The sequence below is a fragment of the Manduca sexta genome, unplaced genomic scaffold (genome assembly GCF_014839805.1).
Source record: "Manduca sexta isolate Smith_Timp_Sample1 unplaced genomic scaffold, JHU_Msex_v1.0 HiC_scaffold_63, whole genome shotgun sequence".
NCBI lineage: Eukaryota > Metazoa > Arthropoda > Insecta > Lepidoptera > Sphingidae > Manduca > Manduca sexta.
The window spans coordinates 260,198-279,326 of record NW_023595440.1 but is presented as its reverse complement, the minus strand read 5'-3'; the positions used below and the strand labels follow the sequence as shown (position 1 = coordinate 279,326).

General features: G+C 35.3%; 2 protein-coding genes across 5 annotated transcripts in view; one reads left to right on the top strand and one right to left on the bottom strand.

Moving 5' to 3' along the window:
* LOC115453668 (tubulin beta chain) overlaps positions 1–2,156 on the bottom strand; it is a 32,859-nt gene extending 30,703 nt beyond the window's left edge. For 2 of the 4 annotated variants that reach the window (XM_037447145.1, XM_037447144.1), the window contains exon 1: positions 1,950–2,156. In XM_037447145.1, the coding sequence (XP_037303042.1) occupies positions 1,950–2,006 (57 nt within the window). In that variant the 5' untranslated portion in view covers positions 2,007–2,156. Of the gene's footprint in view, positions 1–1,774; positions 1,861–1,949 lie in introns of those variants that run through there. The other 2 variants (XM_037447148.1, XM_037447147.1) reach the window with 2 other exon arrangements.
* A 393-nt stretch (positions 2,157–2,549) lies between these two features.
* On the top strand, positions 2,550–7,941 carry LOC115455037 (zinc finger protein 58-like). Its single transcript, XM_037447161.1, has 2 exons — positions 2,550–2,836; positions 5,797–7,941. The coding sequence occupies exons 1-2, from the start codon at positions 2,807–2,809 to the stop codon at positions 7,039–7,041; spliced, it is 1,275 nt and encodes a 424-aa protein (XP_037303058.1). The 5' UTR covers positions 2,550–2,806; the 3' UTR covers positions 7,042–7,941.
* Positions 7,942–19,129: the final 11,188 nt, after the last annotated feature.

Below are 19,129 nucleotides of genomic sequence, written 5' to 3'. Positions count from 1 at the left end.
ATTAACCGATTGTAAAAGGATGTTAATAATTCGATGTGTTTTTGAACCTTCGAATGTCAGATAACATTCTTATTAAGGTTATAGCTTAAGGTCCATTTTTCATACATTTGTTTCACCTTTAATCTGGGTAACTAAACAAGTATTGACAAGTAAAGAATTTAAATTCACGTCTAGTTAGTGATTAGTTCTCGCAGTTGAAAGAAAAAGGTAAAAATAATTAATATGCATGGATATTTCGGCCTTTAAAATTTAATACGACGAAATTACCCAGATTAAAGGTGAAACAAAATGTATAAAAAATGGACCTTAAGCTATAACCTTAAAAGGTCAAAAGCACCCTAAAATGGCGGGAATGCATGAAAAAATTGATGAAGGCGAAGAAAGCGAGAGAAGTATGCCAGAGTCGTGCAGTGGCAATTCACAGTCTGCTTAACCCTATGCGTTACTACTATGTGCTTTTATAATTTGTTACCTAAGAACTAAATTTATTAACTGATTTATAAAATTATTATTTTATTTGAAAGAATACCTCCAGATTGGTCCTATAGAAAATATTTGAAATTGGGTCAGTAGCTAGGTTTTTAATCGAAATAACTTGATTAAGTATCCTAAACAAACTTGCAGATTTAATTCTTCTACCCCCATAGCAAACCGGGAGATAAAAATTCGAACTACAAAAGCTATTTTTTATCATCACAACTGGAAAGCGAGATGTAAAGCGACATGAATAAAATAGAAAACGTCCAAACATTTGAGCTGTTTGATTTGATTCCATATACCGGAAAACACAGAAATTCTCCGTTTCTCTACACTCTTCTCAGTGTACTCTTCACTTGGCGCCATTTTTTCCAAACAGTCACGGGCATGAAATCTGCACCTGATGATAAGTAGAATGGGGTCCAATAGGGTGCGCGCGAACTTCACATCCCCTTAAAATTCTTATAGAGAGTTTGTCAGGTATGCAAGGTTGCTCTTGATTTTTTTCTTCATCGTTAAACCCAGCGATAATTCACAAAGAATACATACATTACTTTGGAAAAGTTAGAGGTGCGTTTGGGTTTAAACTTTGAACCTGCGGACAATCGTCTCGGCAGCCCAACTAAGCTAGGGTCGTACATCATGTCATACCAAAACTATACAGGATCTTATGTTCGCAGTTATTAACCGAAAAAGGGAAATAATTTAAGTAAGAATTCAAGAAATAGGTATAATATTAGTTTTGTATTTATCGCTTCTGTAATTTCTACTCCCCACGTTTGAAAGGCTTTGTATCTTTCATGCTCACAATTTAATTTTGATATTTCGACATTCGCGTAAATAAAAAAAACCATTTCAAATTCTGGAGTTACTATCAAACAATCCCAAAATAACATAAAAAATATTTAAACATCCCAACTGTTTCGACTGGTAGACATTTTTATTTTCTCAAATATAAGTCTTCGAAATATTATTTTGAATTACAAATAAAAAGTTATCATTATAAACGTATACCTTATTATTGGTATTTGTTCGGCTATTATTGTGACAGACTGTACCTAAGTACAATCGGTTGTAATATAATATGACGTCTATTTCGAACGATTAATAATGCTTACACTCGAAATTTCAAAAATGTCGACCCTTGGTCTAAAGTTCGAATTCCACACGGGTCAACAAATAGTCTGAGTTCGTCACTTCGTTATACGTATATGTATCTCTGGGTTAAATATTTCAGATATTGACGTCAGATATATAAAAATCTAAGCCGAATTTGTGTGCTGGAAAATTGAATCACCTCGTCATTGAGTTCAGGACATCAGAGCCGATGAAATGGTTTGGAACCCACCAATTTTCAGGCTTAAATTCAAACTTTCACAATCATTCAGGAAATTTCTATGAATGCCATTTTATGTAGAGCAAAGTTATTAATAGACAGCATTGAGACGAGAAATTAATAGATTCAAACGTACCTTAGAGCCAATCTGATTACCGCACTGACCGGCTTGCAAATGCACTATTTCCCTCATTTTTATTTAATTCAATTAGAGAGCACTGTTTTTAATAGTTACCGCACTCTACCCCACGTGGTACTGTTTGTTTTATACGTTGTTTGTGTGAAAATATATTATGTATGAGAAAGTAGTTTGAGAAAATCGGTCGAGATCTTGGAAAGTTGAATATTTTTTTGGTTTGGCGACATCTGTCGGTGTTCTTGAGAACCATTTGTTAATGTGTGTGCGTTTTATTTGTGCATTTTTAGTTAACAAAATAATATTTATTTATTTAAGTAATTAAATTAAGCTAGAGGAAAAATACTCCTTTAATTAAACTACATTAATACTTTTTAAAACTGTGTTTTTATTAATATTACAATTCCTATGTGTATTTTATGAATAATTTTATAATAATATGAATGATAAGAACCAGAGACCAGTTTTCATTTATTTATCTAACATAAATATTAATTTGATGCAAGAATTTTAATTCAATCATCAAACCTAAAACTTTTTATTTCCAATTTATCTTATAAGAATTCTCTAATTTACAGATCAATAACAAAACGTGCTGGCTGGACCAGTCTGACATGCCAACTGACAATTGACATCGGAATTGTCATTAAAATCTGAAATAAAATTGTAAATTACTACAAAACGAGATATTTACTGGTATTTAAACAATAGTGTTACATTATTCTTAGTCCTTAACGTATTTTAAGTGCATGTGTTGTGATCGAAAGCGTGTAAAATCGCGCCATGTTACAATCTCCCCGGAGAGCGAAAATGTCTTCTAAATTGTGATTTGTGACGTGTTTTTGTTCATCAGAATCATGGATTTGCAAGCTGTATCTACATCTCAGGTGATGATATAAATCTTGTCTTTACACTAACCTCTCCATAGTTTGTTCCACCTGATCCGCTATAAAACAGCTATTAAATATTTTAATCCGTTTAAATTCTACAAGTTTCGGCTTCGTATGTTTTACTAATTTTTTAAGTAATCATATTGTTATTCATGCGATTTAAGAGTACAGATTTTACATGTTAAGATACGATCAATAAGTGATAATATGTGTGCACATTTAATGTGCAGTAACAAAAGCCAGTGAAAAATTACAGTCCAGCCTCAGCTGTGGTAGCTAATCTCAACAGAGACTAAAATAAAAAAAAAAAAAATACTTTATTTATCACGTAGGCGAACAAAGTTGCCCTTATGATACGTCAAAACAAAGAATAAGAATAATTATTATTTCTAAACAACAATTAAAATTACTTATATAACTATGGACATTTTAAATTAGGGATAAAGTTTATACAAAAGACAAGGTACAAACCGAAGAAACCAACTCAGGCTGGCAAGTAGGGGGAAATAGAAGGGTAATGCGTCGCGATCCTCACCGGTGAGGACATGAGCCCTAACCTAGCTAACCTACCAGCCTTTCACTAGCTACCTAAGTGATGACTACCCAAAGAAGAAAGGCAGAAAGAAACTCCGGGCTTTCTTTTTTGTCATCAATTGTTCAGTACTTCTTTTGTATTTTTTTTCCAAGTCTTTTACATAGTCTCAATAGTTATATAAGCTAATGCACTCACATCAAAGACTAGCCAAGTACAAGTAAGAATGAATCCCTCCTAGCCGAATTTCGGTCACAAAGGCCAAACACAACGTAGATCAGCCACACAGGAGATATAGTGCATGAGTGTGCGCAATACACAGTTGTATTCTCTGTTCCTTCACTCTCATAGTCCAGTGAGATGATAGACATGACCATGATGTGAACCTAAAAAACCATCATATTTGAAATGCACTATAGTTACCAATTAAGGGTGCTAGATTTTTTTTTCAGTCTATAAGGGACAAATGTTTAAATAGGTAAAAAATACAGGATTTCAGTAGTTTCCCCGAAACAAATAAGAAACAAAATTATTTTGTGACATTTTTTAAGATTTTTCCGAGGATCAAGTCAGTTTTACTCATCAATTATTTTGCTCCACTAAGAGAGATTAGGCCTTAGTCCATCACGCTGACCTAGTTCGGATTGGTAAACTTCACACAACCTCAAAATTCCTAAAGAGAACTTCTCAGGTATGCAGGTTTCCTTACTATTTTTTCCTTCACCGTTAAAGTAAGCCATAATTCACAAAGAATTCGCACATAATAAAAAATTCAGAAGTGCATTTTGGTTTTGTACCTACAGATATTTGTCTTAGCTGTCCGTTCCATTCCCAACTAGATTATTGCCACTTCTTGTCTCTTATACACCAGACTCCATTTGGGTATTCTCTATTCTGCTGCAATCAGGGCCATAGTAGATTTGAATTTAAGGTAGGGCAGCTACAAGCAGGGCAGGAAATTAAAATATTACTAGATCTGATCTGCTCAATCGATTTTTGGTTTTGTTAGTATAGACTTGTGAACGTGACCAAAAAAAAAAAAAGGTTATTTCACCCATCAATAAAAATAACCCTTACTATGGGACCAACTTCCCAATAGTAAAATAAAACAACCCACTGCTCCATATATTTTCATTGAGTAGTAATGTACAATTTAGTTCATTATTAAGGTAGGGTATTATTATTTTAAGGTAGGGCATTGCCCCACAATGCCCCCCCCTAGCTATGGCCCTGGCTGCAATATCTACAGGGTCATTTTGACATTGCGTTACTAAATGAAACCACATACTCGTCTTCACCTTCGCTGACATTGTGCCAAAAACCATCCATTAGTAACTAATATTTTCACCAAAAGTCCTGGCTTTAGTTTTCAATTTTTTTTATCACTTTGTAGTTTAATGCGAATATGATGTGTGCGTGGGTATATTTCTGACTGAAAGTATGATGTTGACGCTGCGACGAATTCTCTTAGAGTAGTAGTGGCATTAGTGCGCGTATAATTAAAATTACTTTTTATTAATATTTATTTAGTTCAAAACTTACACTTTTTTATTTTACATCTACGGCTCAAGTTATTGTAAAGTGTTATTTCCAAGTAGATAAGTATGTGGTTTCATTTAGTAATGCAATGTCAAAATGACCCTGTATATCTGGTACCAAGCAGACAGATGTGTAGAGATAATTGTAGTCAGTTTGATATTATAAAGTTTAACATCTTATGTCTCAGAGTGTCAAGCTCGGTGGACTGCGACATAGTACTTTTTAATAGACTATTTACTATGTGCGATTTTGATAATTATTTTATAGGTGATAGTCCTACTAATATTATAAATACGAGTGTTTGTAAGGTTGTATGTATGATTTATGTATGTTTGTTCCTCTTTAACGAGAAAACTACTTAACGGATTTAGATTAAACTTTACAGTAATATTGGTTATACATCAGAATAACACATAGGGTACGATTTATAATGATTTTGTGTAATTTGGTCATAATATAACCATATGTATATCCAGTAAGTTAAAAAAATATCCTGGAAAAGTCCTTCACGCGGGCGAAGCCGCGAGCGAAAGCTAGTAAATAATAAGAAAAGGCCCATTTGCGAGATCTGCAATATTTTTTTAACAGATGGGACAGCAATTGATATTTCAAATATTGCAATGAATGCTTAGTGGGTATAGCATGCTGACTCTTTCGCGCGCATCATAATGCCTGATGACGTCACTAAATATCATTGCGTCTCTTTTTCGTTTTTGACTTTTATTACTACCATTAGATTTCATTATATCTTGTTGATTTATTACCGAATTTTGATAGTGCTTTTTATATAGCTTAGTGCGGCTTTTTACTAACAGGCGATCGATGTCCTCATCTTTTTAAAATGTAAAAAAAATTACATTCTAATCAATAATATTTTCGCTTACAGGCCCAGCCAGCAATGGCTGACCCGAGTACAGCCAACGCGGACCCCTTCAAAAAACCAAAAGAGGAGGTCATAAAATTCGTAAGCGTCACCAGTGAAATACTGACGGAAGAGCAACGTCAGATGTACGAATCAGTTCTCGCCACTTGGAAGCCGGTCTTATTCCCAAAGAGGATTAAGAGATATATCTGTCCTAAATGCAGTAAAGAGTTCAAAAACTACCAAAACCTCTACCTTCATACTACGAGGGTGCATTCTTCCGAAGAGTCCGCTGTTATGTGTGATATTTGCGAGAAAACATTTAAAAACAAACATTATCTCTACATGCACAGAATGAATAAACACTATTCAGAGATGGAGAAGTGTTACTGTCAGTTTTGCCTCCAAGAGTTCAGGACACGGAGAGCTTTACATCTACACGTGAAACGAATTCATCCGAACACTCTTCCAGAGATCAAGTGTCATGAATGCGGCAAAGAGTTCCACGCTCCGTACAAACTTAAGTACCATCTAGAATCATGCCATAGGACAGATAAGGACAAATACAAATGTCATATTTGTCATAAATTGTACAAGAATCATTTGAACTTGAATCGCCATTTGCAGCTCCAGCATGCGCCAGTGGAAAGACATCCTTGTGTCTTCTGCCCGATGACGTTCAAATCACGTCACCATATGAAGCGACATGTGTTGAACATCCACCCGCCTTTAGAGTCGAAAGTTAATTGCCCGGAGTGCTTGAAGGAGTTTAAAAATGACCAATATCTGAAGGAGCATATGCAGGTCCATTCGTCGGCCGATTCGAAGGTGAAATGTGATCTATGCGACAAATATTTCCATTCGGCTGTACGCTTGAAGAAGCACAAGAAGATCGTGCATCCGACGAAGCCGAAGCTTCGCTGCGATAAGTGTGATAAGGAGTTTGCGCACGCGCACTACTTGAGGCGTCACAACAACTCAGTGCACGTGGAAATTGACGAAAGTAACTACGAGCATGAATGCGAGCAGTGCGGCAAGAAATTCAAGTTGAAGAAGTATTTGAACAATCATTTGCTGAGGCATGAACAGCAGCAGTTGAAGAGGATCTCTCAGATGGTGAAAACGGTCATGGATGATGGTAAGGAGGTGAAGGTGCCGAAGAAACGCGGCAGGCCGAGGAAGGCGCGCGCGGAAATAGAGTTTATTAAATGCGAGCCGGTGTCCAGTTCGGAATCGGAATCGGGCGACACCGATTCAGATTCGGAGTGATTTCGCTCGGTTCTGTGTGATTTCGCCCAGTACTGTGTGATTTCGCCCGGTTCTGAGTGATTTCGCGTGATATCGCGTGATTTTTCGCGGTTCTGTGAGATTTTGTGTGATTTTTCTCGATTATAGCGGCGTAGGGTTTTCTATAAGTTTTGGTGGTCAGTAACTTGATAGTTGGGGATGATATTGAGATGTCGGTGTGACGGTGCCGGCATAGCGGTTGCGATTAACAACAGTTGCTCAGTTGGTAGTGTTTGGAATGTTGGCGTAGAATATTTAATCGAATACTTAGTATTCTTTAAAGTTAGGGGATAGATTTTTTAAATTTTGCTATACTAAATGTGGAATTTATGAAAATTTTAAATATTTAATCAATTTTAATAAGACTAGTAATGCATTTTTTCTGTAATATTGTTCTCATTAGAAAAATTTAATTCAAATAGGATAAACTTATACAGTATTTAGGACAAATTACATTTAGAATTAGTAAATTATTGTTATAATTTTTTTTTAATGTTAGGATTCATTTTTTTTTTATAAAAAATATTTCAATGTTCTTAAGCTTGAATAAAACTACGCCATTAAAAAAAACTAGTAATTTAGTGAAAGATTTAAATCGCAGTTGTTATGTCGGCCTTTGCCGGCATCAGTTCGGTGAATACACATCGAGCAGAAAGAATATTCGGCAGATATACACTAGCTTTTGCTCGCGGCTCCACTTGCATGAGAGTTTTCTCGAGTAAAAGATCCGCCATATACATGGCCATTTTGACATTGCATTACTAAATGAAACCACATACTTATCTACTTGGAAATAGCACTACAATAAGTTACTTGAGCCGTAGATGTAAAATAAAAAAGTGTAACGAACAAAATAAATATTAATAAAAAGTAATTTTAATTTTATGCGCCCTAATGCCACTACTACTACTCTAAGAAAATTCGTCGCAGTGGTAACATCATACTTTCAGTCAGAAATACACCCACACGCCATATTCGCATTACACTACAAAATTATCAAAATTTTAGAAAACTAAAGCCAGGTGTTTTGGTGAAAATATTCATTACTAGCTGACCCGACAGACGTTGTCCCGTCTTAACTATGAATTTGCAGCGCGCATTCTGTCAATCGCTGACAGTTATTTCAAACAATTGACAGTTATATAAAATTAATATTTCCGTTAAGTTTTCTTGAATTTTCTATTTTTCCGCGCAATTTTAGAACTTTTTATTTCATAAGAACCTTCTCCTGACAATAACAAACGCCACAAAAAAAATTTAGTGAAATCGGTCCAACCGTTCACGCGTGATGGCGTGACCAAGAGAAAAAGGGATTCATTTTTATATATAAAGATATGCTAGTGTGTGCATTTAAAATGTGCAAATCACAATATGGAAAATATATGAAGTATTTTCCAAAGGTGTTTTGCTATTTTTCGATTGAATGACCATCGCATGAGCGCAATATTTTTGCATGACAAACCTTCCCAATGCTCTATATAATATTACAACTCTTTGGAGACCACACAAGCTGCGTTTTGGATAAATAAGGCTTGTTATTTAGTCGTTTGTCGATATTTTTTCATGCTCGATGTGTTTACTATCGAATATTCAAACTTACTTATAATCTTAATTAATGTTATGAGATGCATTCAGAGGGTAACAATAAGATCTCTGTAGAATATATCGAAATTAAAGTTACTTGATCAATTGGATATTGGACTAGGGTTCCATATTTTCGAATTTAAAGTTACTTGATTTGGGTGATTTTGGATTACGTGATTTTGGACTAGAGCTCCATTCTTAAAAGAAACCTTGTATAGTTTATAGTAGAGGTTCCCAAACTTTTCCTTCTCATAGATCACTTTCAAAACTTTTCTGGTTAAGGTTGACCTTTCGTTTCGCAGAGAGTGTATTAGGGGCCGTTCAAGTATTACGTAACGCAATTTTTGAAGACTTTTAGCACCCCCCCCTCCCCCATGTAACGCGCCGTATATTTACGTTTTATAAATTACTAGCGACCCGCCCCGGCTACGCACGGCTGCAATGCTGACTATTTAATGGATGTTATTATACATATAAACCTTCTTCTTGAATCACTCTATCTATTAAAAAAAAAACGCATCAAAATCCGTTGCGTAGTTTTAAATTTAAGCACACATAGGGACAGAGAAAGCGACTTTGTTTTATACTATGTAGTGATAATACAGACGGAATTATTAAAATCCGGTAAAAAGTCAACAAGTTATAAGTTTTTGAATTTCGGTGTAAGGGATAATTAACAAGAAACAGAAAAGAGATGAAATACCCACATGTGACGTCATCGGGAATTACGACGCGTGCGAAAGAAAGAGATGAAGCGATATCCCCACATCGCGCCCACTTCTGCACGTTACAATATTTTAAATATGAATTACTCGCTCATTTTGTAACCAAGTTTTATGCAGTTTTCGCAGGAGTGCTTCTTTTTCGTATTATTACCCATTACATATAGAATAATGTACAAAATCAAAGATAGGCCGGTTCCCTATTATGTCACGTAAAGTACCGGGAAGTCGCTAAAATACTTTTGTTATTGTTTTAAAATAAAAAAAACAATGTTACATAACGCGTTGTACGAACCCCCCTGCCGCCTGTAACGCATCGTAACGTGTTACAACACCCCCCTCTCCTCCTAATTACGTTACGTAATACTTGAACGGCCCCTTATAACTACCGCTCAGATATGGGCGACTGGACAGTAATGTTGTGGTCACCATGCCTTACAACCTCTATCAATATTATCTGCCTACAGATAGGTGAAGTCACACTTTAGTACTTTACTATCAAACCAGATAAATTTTCTTGAACCCCTGCTTTTGAATTGTGGACTCCTATTTTTGGTCACACTAACATAGACCCCCGTCAAATCTCCCATGGACTCCTGAGGGTCCTCCTGGATCACATGGGGTCAATGGTTTATAAGATCACTTGGTTGACTGTCTCTGCCCCTTTTCTCGAGATCGCGTAGAGGTACCAAGTTGAAATTTATATCATAAACTTGGGTTTAATGTCTCCTTCAGCTGTGAAAAAATCAAAATTGTAAGTCAACGCGATCAATAAATATGACCGTCCATCTTATTTTCCGATTTCAAGGATTTCAAAACCCATAGCTAGTTTCCGTTGACCTAGAATTACGAAATTTTACAAGAAGCAATATCTTACAGCACATGCAAAGGACAAAATCTGAAAACCGTAATTATGGAGTTTAATAATAAAAAAAACGAATTTATTATTACAAAGTTATTATTTGCGGTTAGTGCAATATACGTGTCTAGGGATCCAACGGCAAAGTTAAGTTTGTCAAGTTTGATATGATAACTTGCCTACAAGTTGGTACGGAACTCTCTTGCAAGACCAATTAGCGTTTGTTTTAAACATTAACCCCTTTATTCATAGACGTTATTTATCTAAGGACGGAGCATTGCTGTGGTAACAAGTCTGTTTCTCAGTGCTGACGGCATGGCAGCCTTCGCAGTGAGTAGATATAGGGCCGTTGTGATTGGCTAATATTGAAATAAAACTAATCTAGTTGGCTGTTAGATAAACAAAGCTGAGAAACAGACTTGTTATTACAGCAATGCTCCGTCCTTAGATAAATAACGTCTATGAATAAGGGGCTAAAATAGTATTTCATCCGAGAAAGGAAACGCAATAACCCCACCATGGCCCCACTTTTGACCACTTCATATATGACCATATAACCATTTCATATATGAATACCTGCCCCATTTTCCAACCGATTTCGATGCCAATTTTACGAACGAATTTCTTTTTAACCGACTTAAAAAAGGAGGTTTTCAATTCTGTATTTTTTATGTTATACATATTACTTCTCTTACGTTTTAAATTATATAAATCAAACATAGGAAGGTGCTTATTGTTGCAAAAATGAAGCCATCACTGTTATAGGTATTTTTATTTGTCTATATAGGTATTTTTAGATCTTCCTTTATGATATTTCAGTATAGGGCTTTGAAACAAATGGTCAGCCACTATAGAGCCTCGGGCTAAAGAAAAAAAAAATATTGCAAAAATAAAAATTTCGCTTCGCTATCATGATGAATGGAATATTCATCAAAAAATTATTAGTTGTTCCTTTTATCTCTTCATGGAAAGATCCGTTTCTTATGAGGGCAAATAGGTATTAGCTGTTAAAAAGGTGGTGGATATTTAAAAAAAAACGGCCAAATGGGGTGAATAGGTCTTCAAATGACGGTCATTTTTCAAACAAAGTAACTATATGAAAATAATTGTTTTGTTCACGAATATTGAGGTTAGATTAAATTGCGTGCGCGGAACACCGCTTTGAGGTGCTGGGTTCGAATCCCGGGTCGGGCAGTGATAGGGTATCAGCCTGAAGTTTGGAATCATGTCCCATTTGGAGATAGGTTGAAATGAAATGATTCATTTGAACCTGTAAAATGTTATACATTTAGATTCCGTCAATATTAACTCTACGATTCGTGCAGTTCTCACCAGAGAACGGGCAAGAAACTCTGGTGTTGCTCTTTTCAAAATTAGTTTAAAGACTATAATACATGATAAGGATAGGAGAAAAAAAAATACAATTGGTTTTATCACATAATAGCTACACATGGGGAAAAGTAGGTGTCCTCCCCCCTACCCCCTCGGGTAAGGCTGTCATCCAGAATTCCCTGGATCTGTCCTAGTTTGAAGGATGTCCGTGACCCGTCCGACAGGCGTTTTTAAAATATGTTATTGTACAATTGGTACAAGTTTGTTGTCAGGGGAAATCCAATTTTTTATAGATAGGTGATAAAATGAAATCTTAGTTAAAAATTCATTCATAAAAATCCCCATTCAAGAAGGCACGGCGAAATAGTCGACGGTCGAACGCCCGGACCCGTGCCCCCGCGCGTTGCAAAAAATATTTTTTCAGAAGTGCCCAGGGAGAAACCCATATTTCGCCAAAATGTCAGAAATTTAGGTGATGGCCGCCCTACCACTCGGGGATAAACGGGTTATTACTTCTTTTAATTCGATTTAATTTCCCTATTGACATAATCACGTTTTACTGGTTCGAAGATGGCGGTAATTTTTTTTATACGTTCAATACAAATTAACGATTGTGGCTCCATCGTTAATTATACTTAATATATTATGATAGGGTTTTTCTGGTTGGGACGTCATTTACATGCGCTAGGTCAGCGTTATACTTTTATTTAGATAATAATGTAAATAAAAGGCTGTAAAAATGCTTTTAAAATGTTTTTATTACACGAAAACTATTTTTATGCTTTGCACATTGAAAATTTTAGGGAAATAGTTTGATCTGTACAGCTAACTTCAAATACTTTTAAATGTATTCGAGGCAGTTTTATTTATAACTAGTTGACCCGACAGACGTCGTCCCGTCTTAACTATGAATTTGCAGCGCGCATTCTGTCAATCGCTGAGAGTTATTTCAAACAATTGACAGTTATATAAAATTAATAGTATCGTTAAGTTTTCTTAAATTTTAGAATTTTCCGCGCAATTTTTTCTTTCATAAGAACCTTCTGACAATAACAAATACAACAAAAAAAATAATAGTGAAATTGGTCCAGCCGTTCACGCGTGATGGCGTGACCAAGGGAAATAGGGATTCATTTTTATATATTTAATAATATGTATTAATGTTGCCTGCAAATAGTTTTAATGATAATTAAATTTTACATTAAGATAGCCGGCAGGAATCTGGTTATATGGACCTTAAGCCATTGATACATACAAAAGTTGCAATAATAAATATTATAAATGTCTTCTATCTGTCTTTAGAAGTTGTTTTAAATCTCAAATTATAAAGAAGCATTTATTGGTATTGTAGCTAATAGAAACATCAGCGTGGATATCGTTAGAAGCTTATTAAATGTTGAAGTTGGCTGTATAGGTCTTTAACTTAGTATGAGTATAAAAAAATAATGGGTTTTACATTTTACGCCAAATAGGGTTCGGTGTAGTTTCTCGTTAATGTGTAGCGATAATTGCTATCTTAAATGCACGGCTGTGCGAATTAAGATTCCTTAGCCTGTGCCAAATGGAAAAAAATGGTGTATGGATAATTCTTTGTAATAAGGAAATGTACGACTGTATGTTTTCAACTTCCGTTGCCCATTGCTCGTGCAAATATTAAATCTATAATAATTTTAATTGTATATATTTTATTATTGTTAATAAATATAATGTAATGTTTTAGGGAGTTCATTTATTTGTCCTATTTGCCTGCATTTTAATTGCAATTGACGACCGTCGGTCGTATCTTATTACACCCAGTAATGCCATCCACGATCAGGCGCCCTAACTCAGTTTCTAACGCTTACAGTTCAAGTACAGCCTTCCGGTTGTTTTACGTTTGTACACACTTATTACCTGAGTGCATACGCTCACAAGTTTTACAGCCAAAGGCTTATTGCCCCAGGAAACCTCTGCTCGAAAATTGGTTGGGCGCTACTTCGTGCCTGGCATATTTATGGTCGACTTTAACATAACAGTAAAACTAAGAAACTGCTGTGTTTTGTGACTTTATGGTTTGTGAATGTGGACGTTTTTATAAGGGTTTTTAGGAATGTAAAACGGGGTATACACGGTACGATGGTCGGGTGAGCTGTCCTTTCGAATTTTACCACGAAAAATTCGTAACGGGTTTGTGGCGGTACAATCAGTATACATACCGCCATCTCGTCAACATCAATAGAACTTCGAGAAGACCTATGTGGTATTGACATAATTGAGATGAACGCACTACGGTCACACTAGATGGCGACAGACAATACTGGATTGCGATGACAAAATATACCACGCGTAGAATATATACCACCTCCGAGACAAACATCTGCCTGACTGGGAATCTTCCCCTTCTACAGAGGAATGCAACCATCTGTTCCTCTCCACCGTCGTCTACCTTTATGCTGCTAAAGGTTCATAAAAACATAAAGTAACTACACACAATGGAATACTAATAGGTTTAGGAGAATGCCAGATATAAAGAAGGGCATTAAGATCCCTAGGAGGCGGCACAGGCTTGAACTAGATGAATTTAGTGTTGAATGTTTATTCACTTTTTTATTTATGTTTCCACCGACCTTAATAGGTAATTTCGTCAATGTACCACACAGAAGACACAAAACAGACTGGTTAAGCCTTCATCGACTTAGTTTTTACCAACAAAAATCTGTTGACTTATATGTATTTATCGCATTAATACTTGAACGGGTCATGCTACCGTCGCACCGTGTATGGCCTGTCAAATATTCGAAGTAAAACCTTTTCTGAAAGAAGGCTAAGAGCTTTAGATTATCTGATGGTGAAATGCCTGCCTTCAATGAAAAAAAGTTAACTTCGGCAGTGAAAATGGACCAATCAGAAGCAAGATTGACAAATTACTTTGTTTGGTTTATTTTATCAATTGATTTGGAAATTTTATTGGTTAAATGAAAGTCGCTTAATTTTCAAGAAATGCGAGCGCCTAAAGCGCTATTCCAAAAGTCCGGTGTCTTTATATAAGCTGACCTTTGCCAGGATAAAATACGTAGGGTCATTCAAAAAAAACTACACGCCACATGCGAATGTGTTGTAAACACCAGCTTTTATTATCGACCTGCATTATTTAGCTGTAATATAATAAAATTTTCCAATATCTTTACCTGTAAAAACGAGAGAACATTTGTGCGTACAAAATAATTTTATAATCGCCATATTGCATCCGCCATTTTGAATGTGGTTGTTTTGGCGGGAGTCAATTTGAATTGTCAGCAATAAGTAATTTAAAATTAGAATGTAATTTTATATTGTGTAATATAGGCGAATTTAGTGTTTAACGTTTCGGCGAGAATTATTGTGCTTTTGACAAGATTTTACACAGGAATATTTGAATTTTGAGTTGTGGTAGATCATGCTAGAGTCCGTCTATAATACCATTTTGTCTATATTTGGCATGCGGCAGTGTCCAAGCACTGATTATGAACGTGATCTATAAACTATTGGGGATTACATAATAACTTTTCAATTCTTAAGTCTTCTTCTCAGTCGTACACTCCTGGCAGAGTGGTCGTGGTTATGGATTGTCTGATAAATTGATTGCGACTTTAGCGAGTCTCCTCCATCTCTCCTCAATTCTTAAGTACATGCTTGAAAATATAGACAAAGTGGTTTCTTAGACGACCTCGTATACGGTACATATGGGTAATCTTGACCAGGAAAATAAAAAACCTTTGGGGGGTGTCATTTTTGCTTTTGGTTTTAAAACAAATTATTTCATTATTTTACAACATGGCAGGTTTTTATTTTCCTGGTCAGGCTATTTTTACATACCGTCGTATACTCTTCCAGATTGAAAAAGAGTATTTCAGTTTTTCAGTCGAAGTTGGCTAAATAAACTTCAACCTTAGGTGTACGTGTTTAAACTCTATTTTTGATGGTTCGTTAGATGTTGTAAAATTTTACCTAATTCTAATTATTCGTGTATAAATATAGCTTATACAGGCTGTTATAAATACATGGTTTTTTGCAAAAATGTTTCAACCTACAAGCCGAATAGTTGAAAATAGTCCATATTCTCACGTGAAAGGGTCTCTTTTTGTTTTGTCAAAAGGAAAAAATAAGAGCCAAAAGAAAAATACGTAAATTTAATTACTAAAATGTGGGTTGAAAATATTTTTTGCGTTATGCAATCCAATTACTTAATACTTAGCTTACCTTCACGTATACATGGTGTTCCTAAAAAATATTAAGTTGATATTGAATGTATTTGAAAAAAAAAATCGTAATCAACCTCCTTTCTTTATTTACGTACGTTTATTCAAAATTATATCAATAGTCACTTAACAAAAATATTTAAGAATGTTGGAACACATGTATATAAAAGAAAAAAATGGTTAATATGTATAAAATATTTTAAATCAGGTTAATTTATGAATATCAAAAGATAGTTATTATTATGAGGTTTTTTTTTACAAATACAAGTTAAGGACATCGATGCTTTGTGATAAAGTTACAATTCTTATGTCATGCCGAATTACCGCTAGATGGTACAATCTAGGGTAAAATATAATAATATCCTGTATTAGCCCTGTATTATATACTGTCCCACTGCACCCGCCTCCTCTACTGAGAGGGATTAGGCCTTAGACAACCACGCTGTAGTGCGGGTAGACTTCACACACCCTCAAAATTCCTATAGAGAACTTCTCAGTTATGCAGGTTTCCTCACGATGTTTCCTTTATTAAAGCAAGCGATTCACACATCATTTTTAGAAAAGTCAAAGGTGTGTACCCTTGGGTTTTGAACCTACAGGCACTCCGTTTTACACTTAACTAGGCTATCACAGCTTTACGGGTAAAAGAAAGAGCTAAATGTTAAGAAATACTTTAATTGTAATAATCTATTTCATAAAAATATTTAGGGTGAAAAAGTGTCTAAAGGAAAATGTCGTTTAGCGAATAATATAGCGTGGGTCGGAATTTTAAAAGAAAAGAAGCAGTTTCTTTAGTTGATTGTTACACGTAAGCATCAACTGCCTTCTGTAGTAGTAATGATAGCCTAGTTGGTTGTGAAACGGACTGTCGAGATGAAAGTCCGCAGGTTCAAACCCAAAGGCATACACCTCTGACTTTTCTAAAGTTATGTGCGTATTCTTTGTGAATTATCGCTTGCTTTAACGGTGAAAGGAAACGTGAAACCTGCAAATCTAAGAAATTCTCTTTAGGAATTTTGGGGGTGTGTGAAGTCTGTCCGCACTACGGCGTGGTGGACTAAGACCTAATCCCTCAGTAGAGGAGGCCCGTGCAGCCATGGGACAGTATATAATACAGGGCTGACATGATGATGAACTGTCGTATGTCTAAATAGGTGTTTCGACAAAAATACATACTGTATATTCAGAAATATTCTACCTGTGTATAATAAGTAAAGAAATTGTATTGGCAATAATGGTTTGAAACGCGGGAGAATAGAATGTAGATCGCGGGTGGATTACATCACAGCTTTTGCTAAACTTTCTGGATAACATTTCAAGATGTATTTACCGCCATTTTGTACCGTTTCGCGGTAAAAAGGCGGCCATTTTAATTTTGTACAGCCATTTTGATTATAATCGGCAAATAACGGAATTATGTACAATTAAAACCTTTTTGTATATAAATATTAGGCGGCCATTTTGTGTCGATTTTTAAATTCATGTAAATGTTGAAATTCGCTTGATTAATGTTTTCTCTGTGGTAATAATATTAAAAGTTTATAATGTGCGTATCTTTTGTAAATATGAAACTTGATGCGTTAATAAATGGTTATTTAAAGTTTTGTTTTATTTTTCCCATGGCACGTAAAACAGAAGGGTTAAATATGGATGCAAATTACTTACCACCTTATTGATAAACGTTTTTTATTTAAGGACGGGGCATTCCTGTCATAAAAAGTCCGTTTCTCAGTGCTGACGGCATGGCAGCCTTCGCAGTGCGTAGACATAGGGCCGTTGTGATTGGCTAATATTGAGATACATACAACTTGAATCTAGTTGGCTGTCAGATAAACAAAGTTGAACAAACAGCAAGCTGTCAGATAAACAACGCTGAGAAACAGACTTGTTATCACAGCAATGCTCCGTCCTTAGATAAATAACGTTTATGAATACGGGCGTTAGTTTGCGGACAGCGTTTCGCCTTATACTAGTGCACACAATTGAATGTCCATTGAAAATGCCTTGGGTTTTTATACACGTCATTTAACAGTTGGGCGTCATGTCTCGAACAATCAACGGTGGGCCATAGGCAATGTTGATACTTCTGGCTAGCTCGAGTGAAAGTCGCGGCCAATCTCCATGGCATGGCTTTACGTTTGGCTTTTTTTTAATAATAATAATAAATTTATTTGTATTAAAAACAGACAAATGTTACAAAATTCAATTGGTGTACAAATGTTACAGAGCAGTTAATTGCATTACATTTGTCACAATAAGAAAATGATCTGCTGATACCTATGCTAGGAGAACCTGTGTTACAGGTATCAGAATCAGCTTTGACTTTGGTTTGGCCACATGAAATAAATCTTAGTTAAAAATTAATTCATAATACCCGCATTAAAATTAAACTACTTATCTTATTTTATCGCGATTTTAAGATTTTACTTAACGGCATCCGGTCTTTTGCCAGACTTCAAGACACTGAGCTAGTTCTGCGTAGATCGAGCCAACAGCTAAAAAATTTTATAATGTTGTATATATGTAAAATGTAGGTAGATATTGTAACTGACTGCGGATGAACAACACCTCAGTCCCCACCGTGACCATGAAGGCTGCATTCATCGAAACCTCGTAAAAGTAAAATATTAAAACCGCGGTAAAATCCGAAAAATAGTTTAATTTTAATGTCTAACATTTGCGTAAACATAAATCATTTTCCAAAAACTCGTTTATTACTTAGTTTACTATATCGGGTACTATCTATACGTGTTAGGAACCTTCTGTACATCTAAAAGAAACGAAGTATTGTGCAACATTAACTCGAAGGCGGTTCGACCGTCAAGTAAGGCTAACTGGTTTCAACTAGTTACGCGCATCAATACATATCGATAATCTAATTATTACTTTTTTTTATTTAACAAAAGGCATAGCACAGAACACAATCATTTTAAACAATACTTAAGCACTAAATTACATTATGACTAGATTGTGTTCCTTAAGCCTATGCCCTAATTGAAATTATACCTATTACAGAATATGAAAATAATTATATATACAATTTCGAAAAGGGCACATAAATGTAATTTATAACGAGAAATGTATAAGGTGTTTTCGGGTAAGATCGTATAACGATAACATACCACGAAGTTATGGTTATTTTTTAGTTTAACCTTTATAAGCGGCTACGCTGTTTCTTTTCGCTCCGCCCTATATACCACAGTTGATGCTACGATCAAGAACAGGTGTGCTGTGTGCAGTGAAACAATAAAGGTGGATTTCGCTCTTCTTAACTTTGATCAGGACTTTTATTTGATTTTGTGGACCTTATCATACTAGCTTTAGAAGCGTTATTAGAACGAAGTCCGAACTTACCC

What these genes read in the sequence shown, in the direction of transcription:
- LOC115455037 (XM_037447161.1), top strand. Translation starts at nt 2,807, where the DNA reads ATGGATTTGCAAGCTGTATCTACATCTCAG. An exon ending in AAGCTGTATCTACATCTCAG is followed by an intron (nt 2,837 to 5,796) that starts GTGATGATATAA and finishes TTTCGCTTACAG; the next exon opens with GCCCAGCCAGCAATGGCTGA.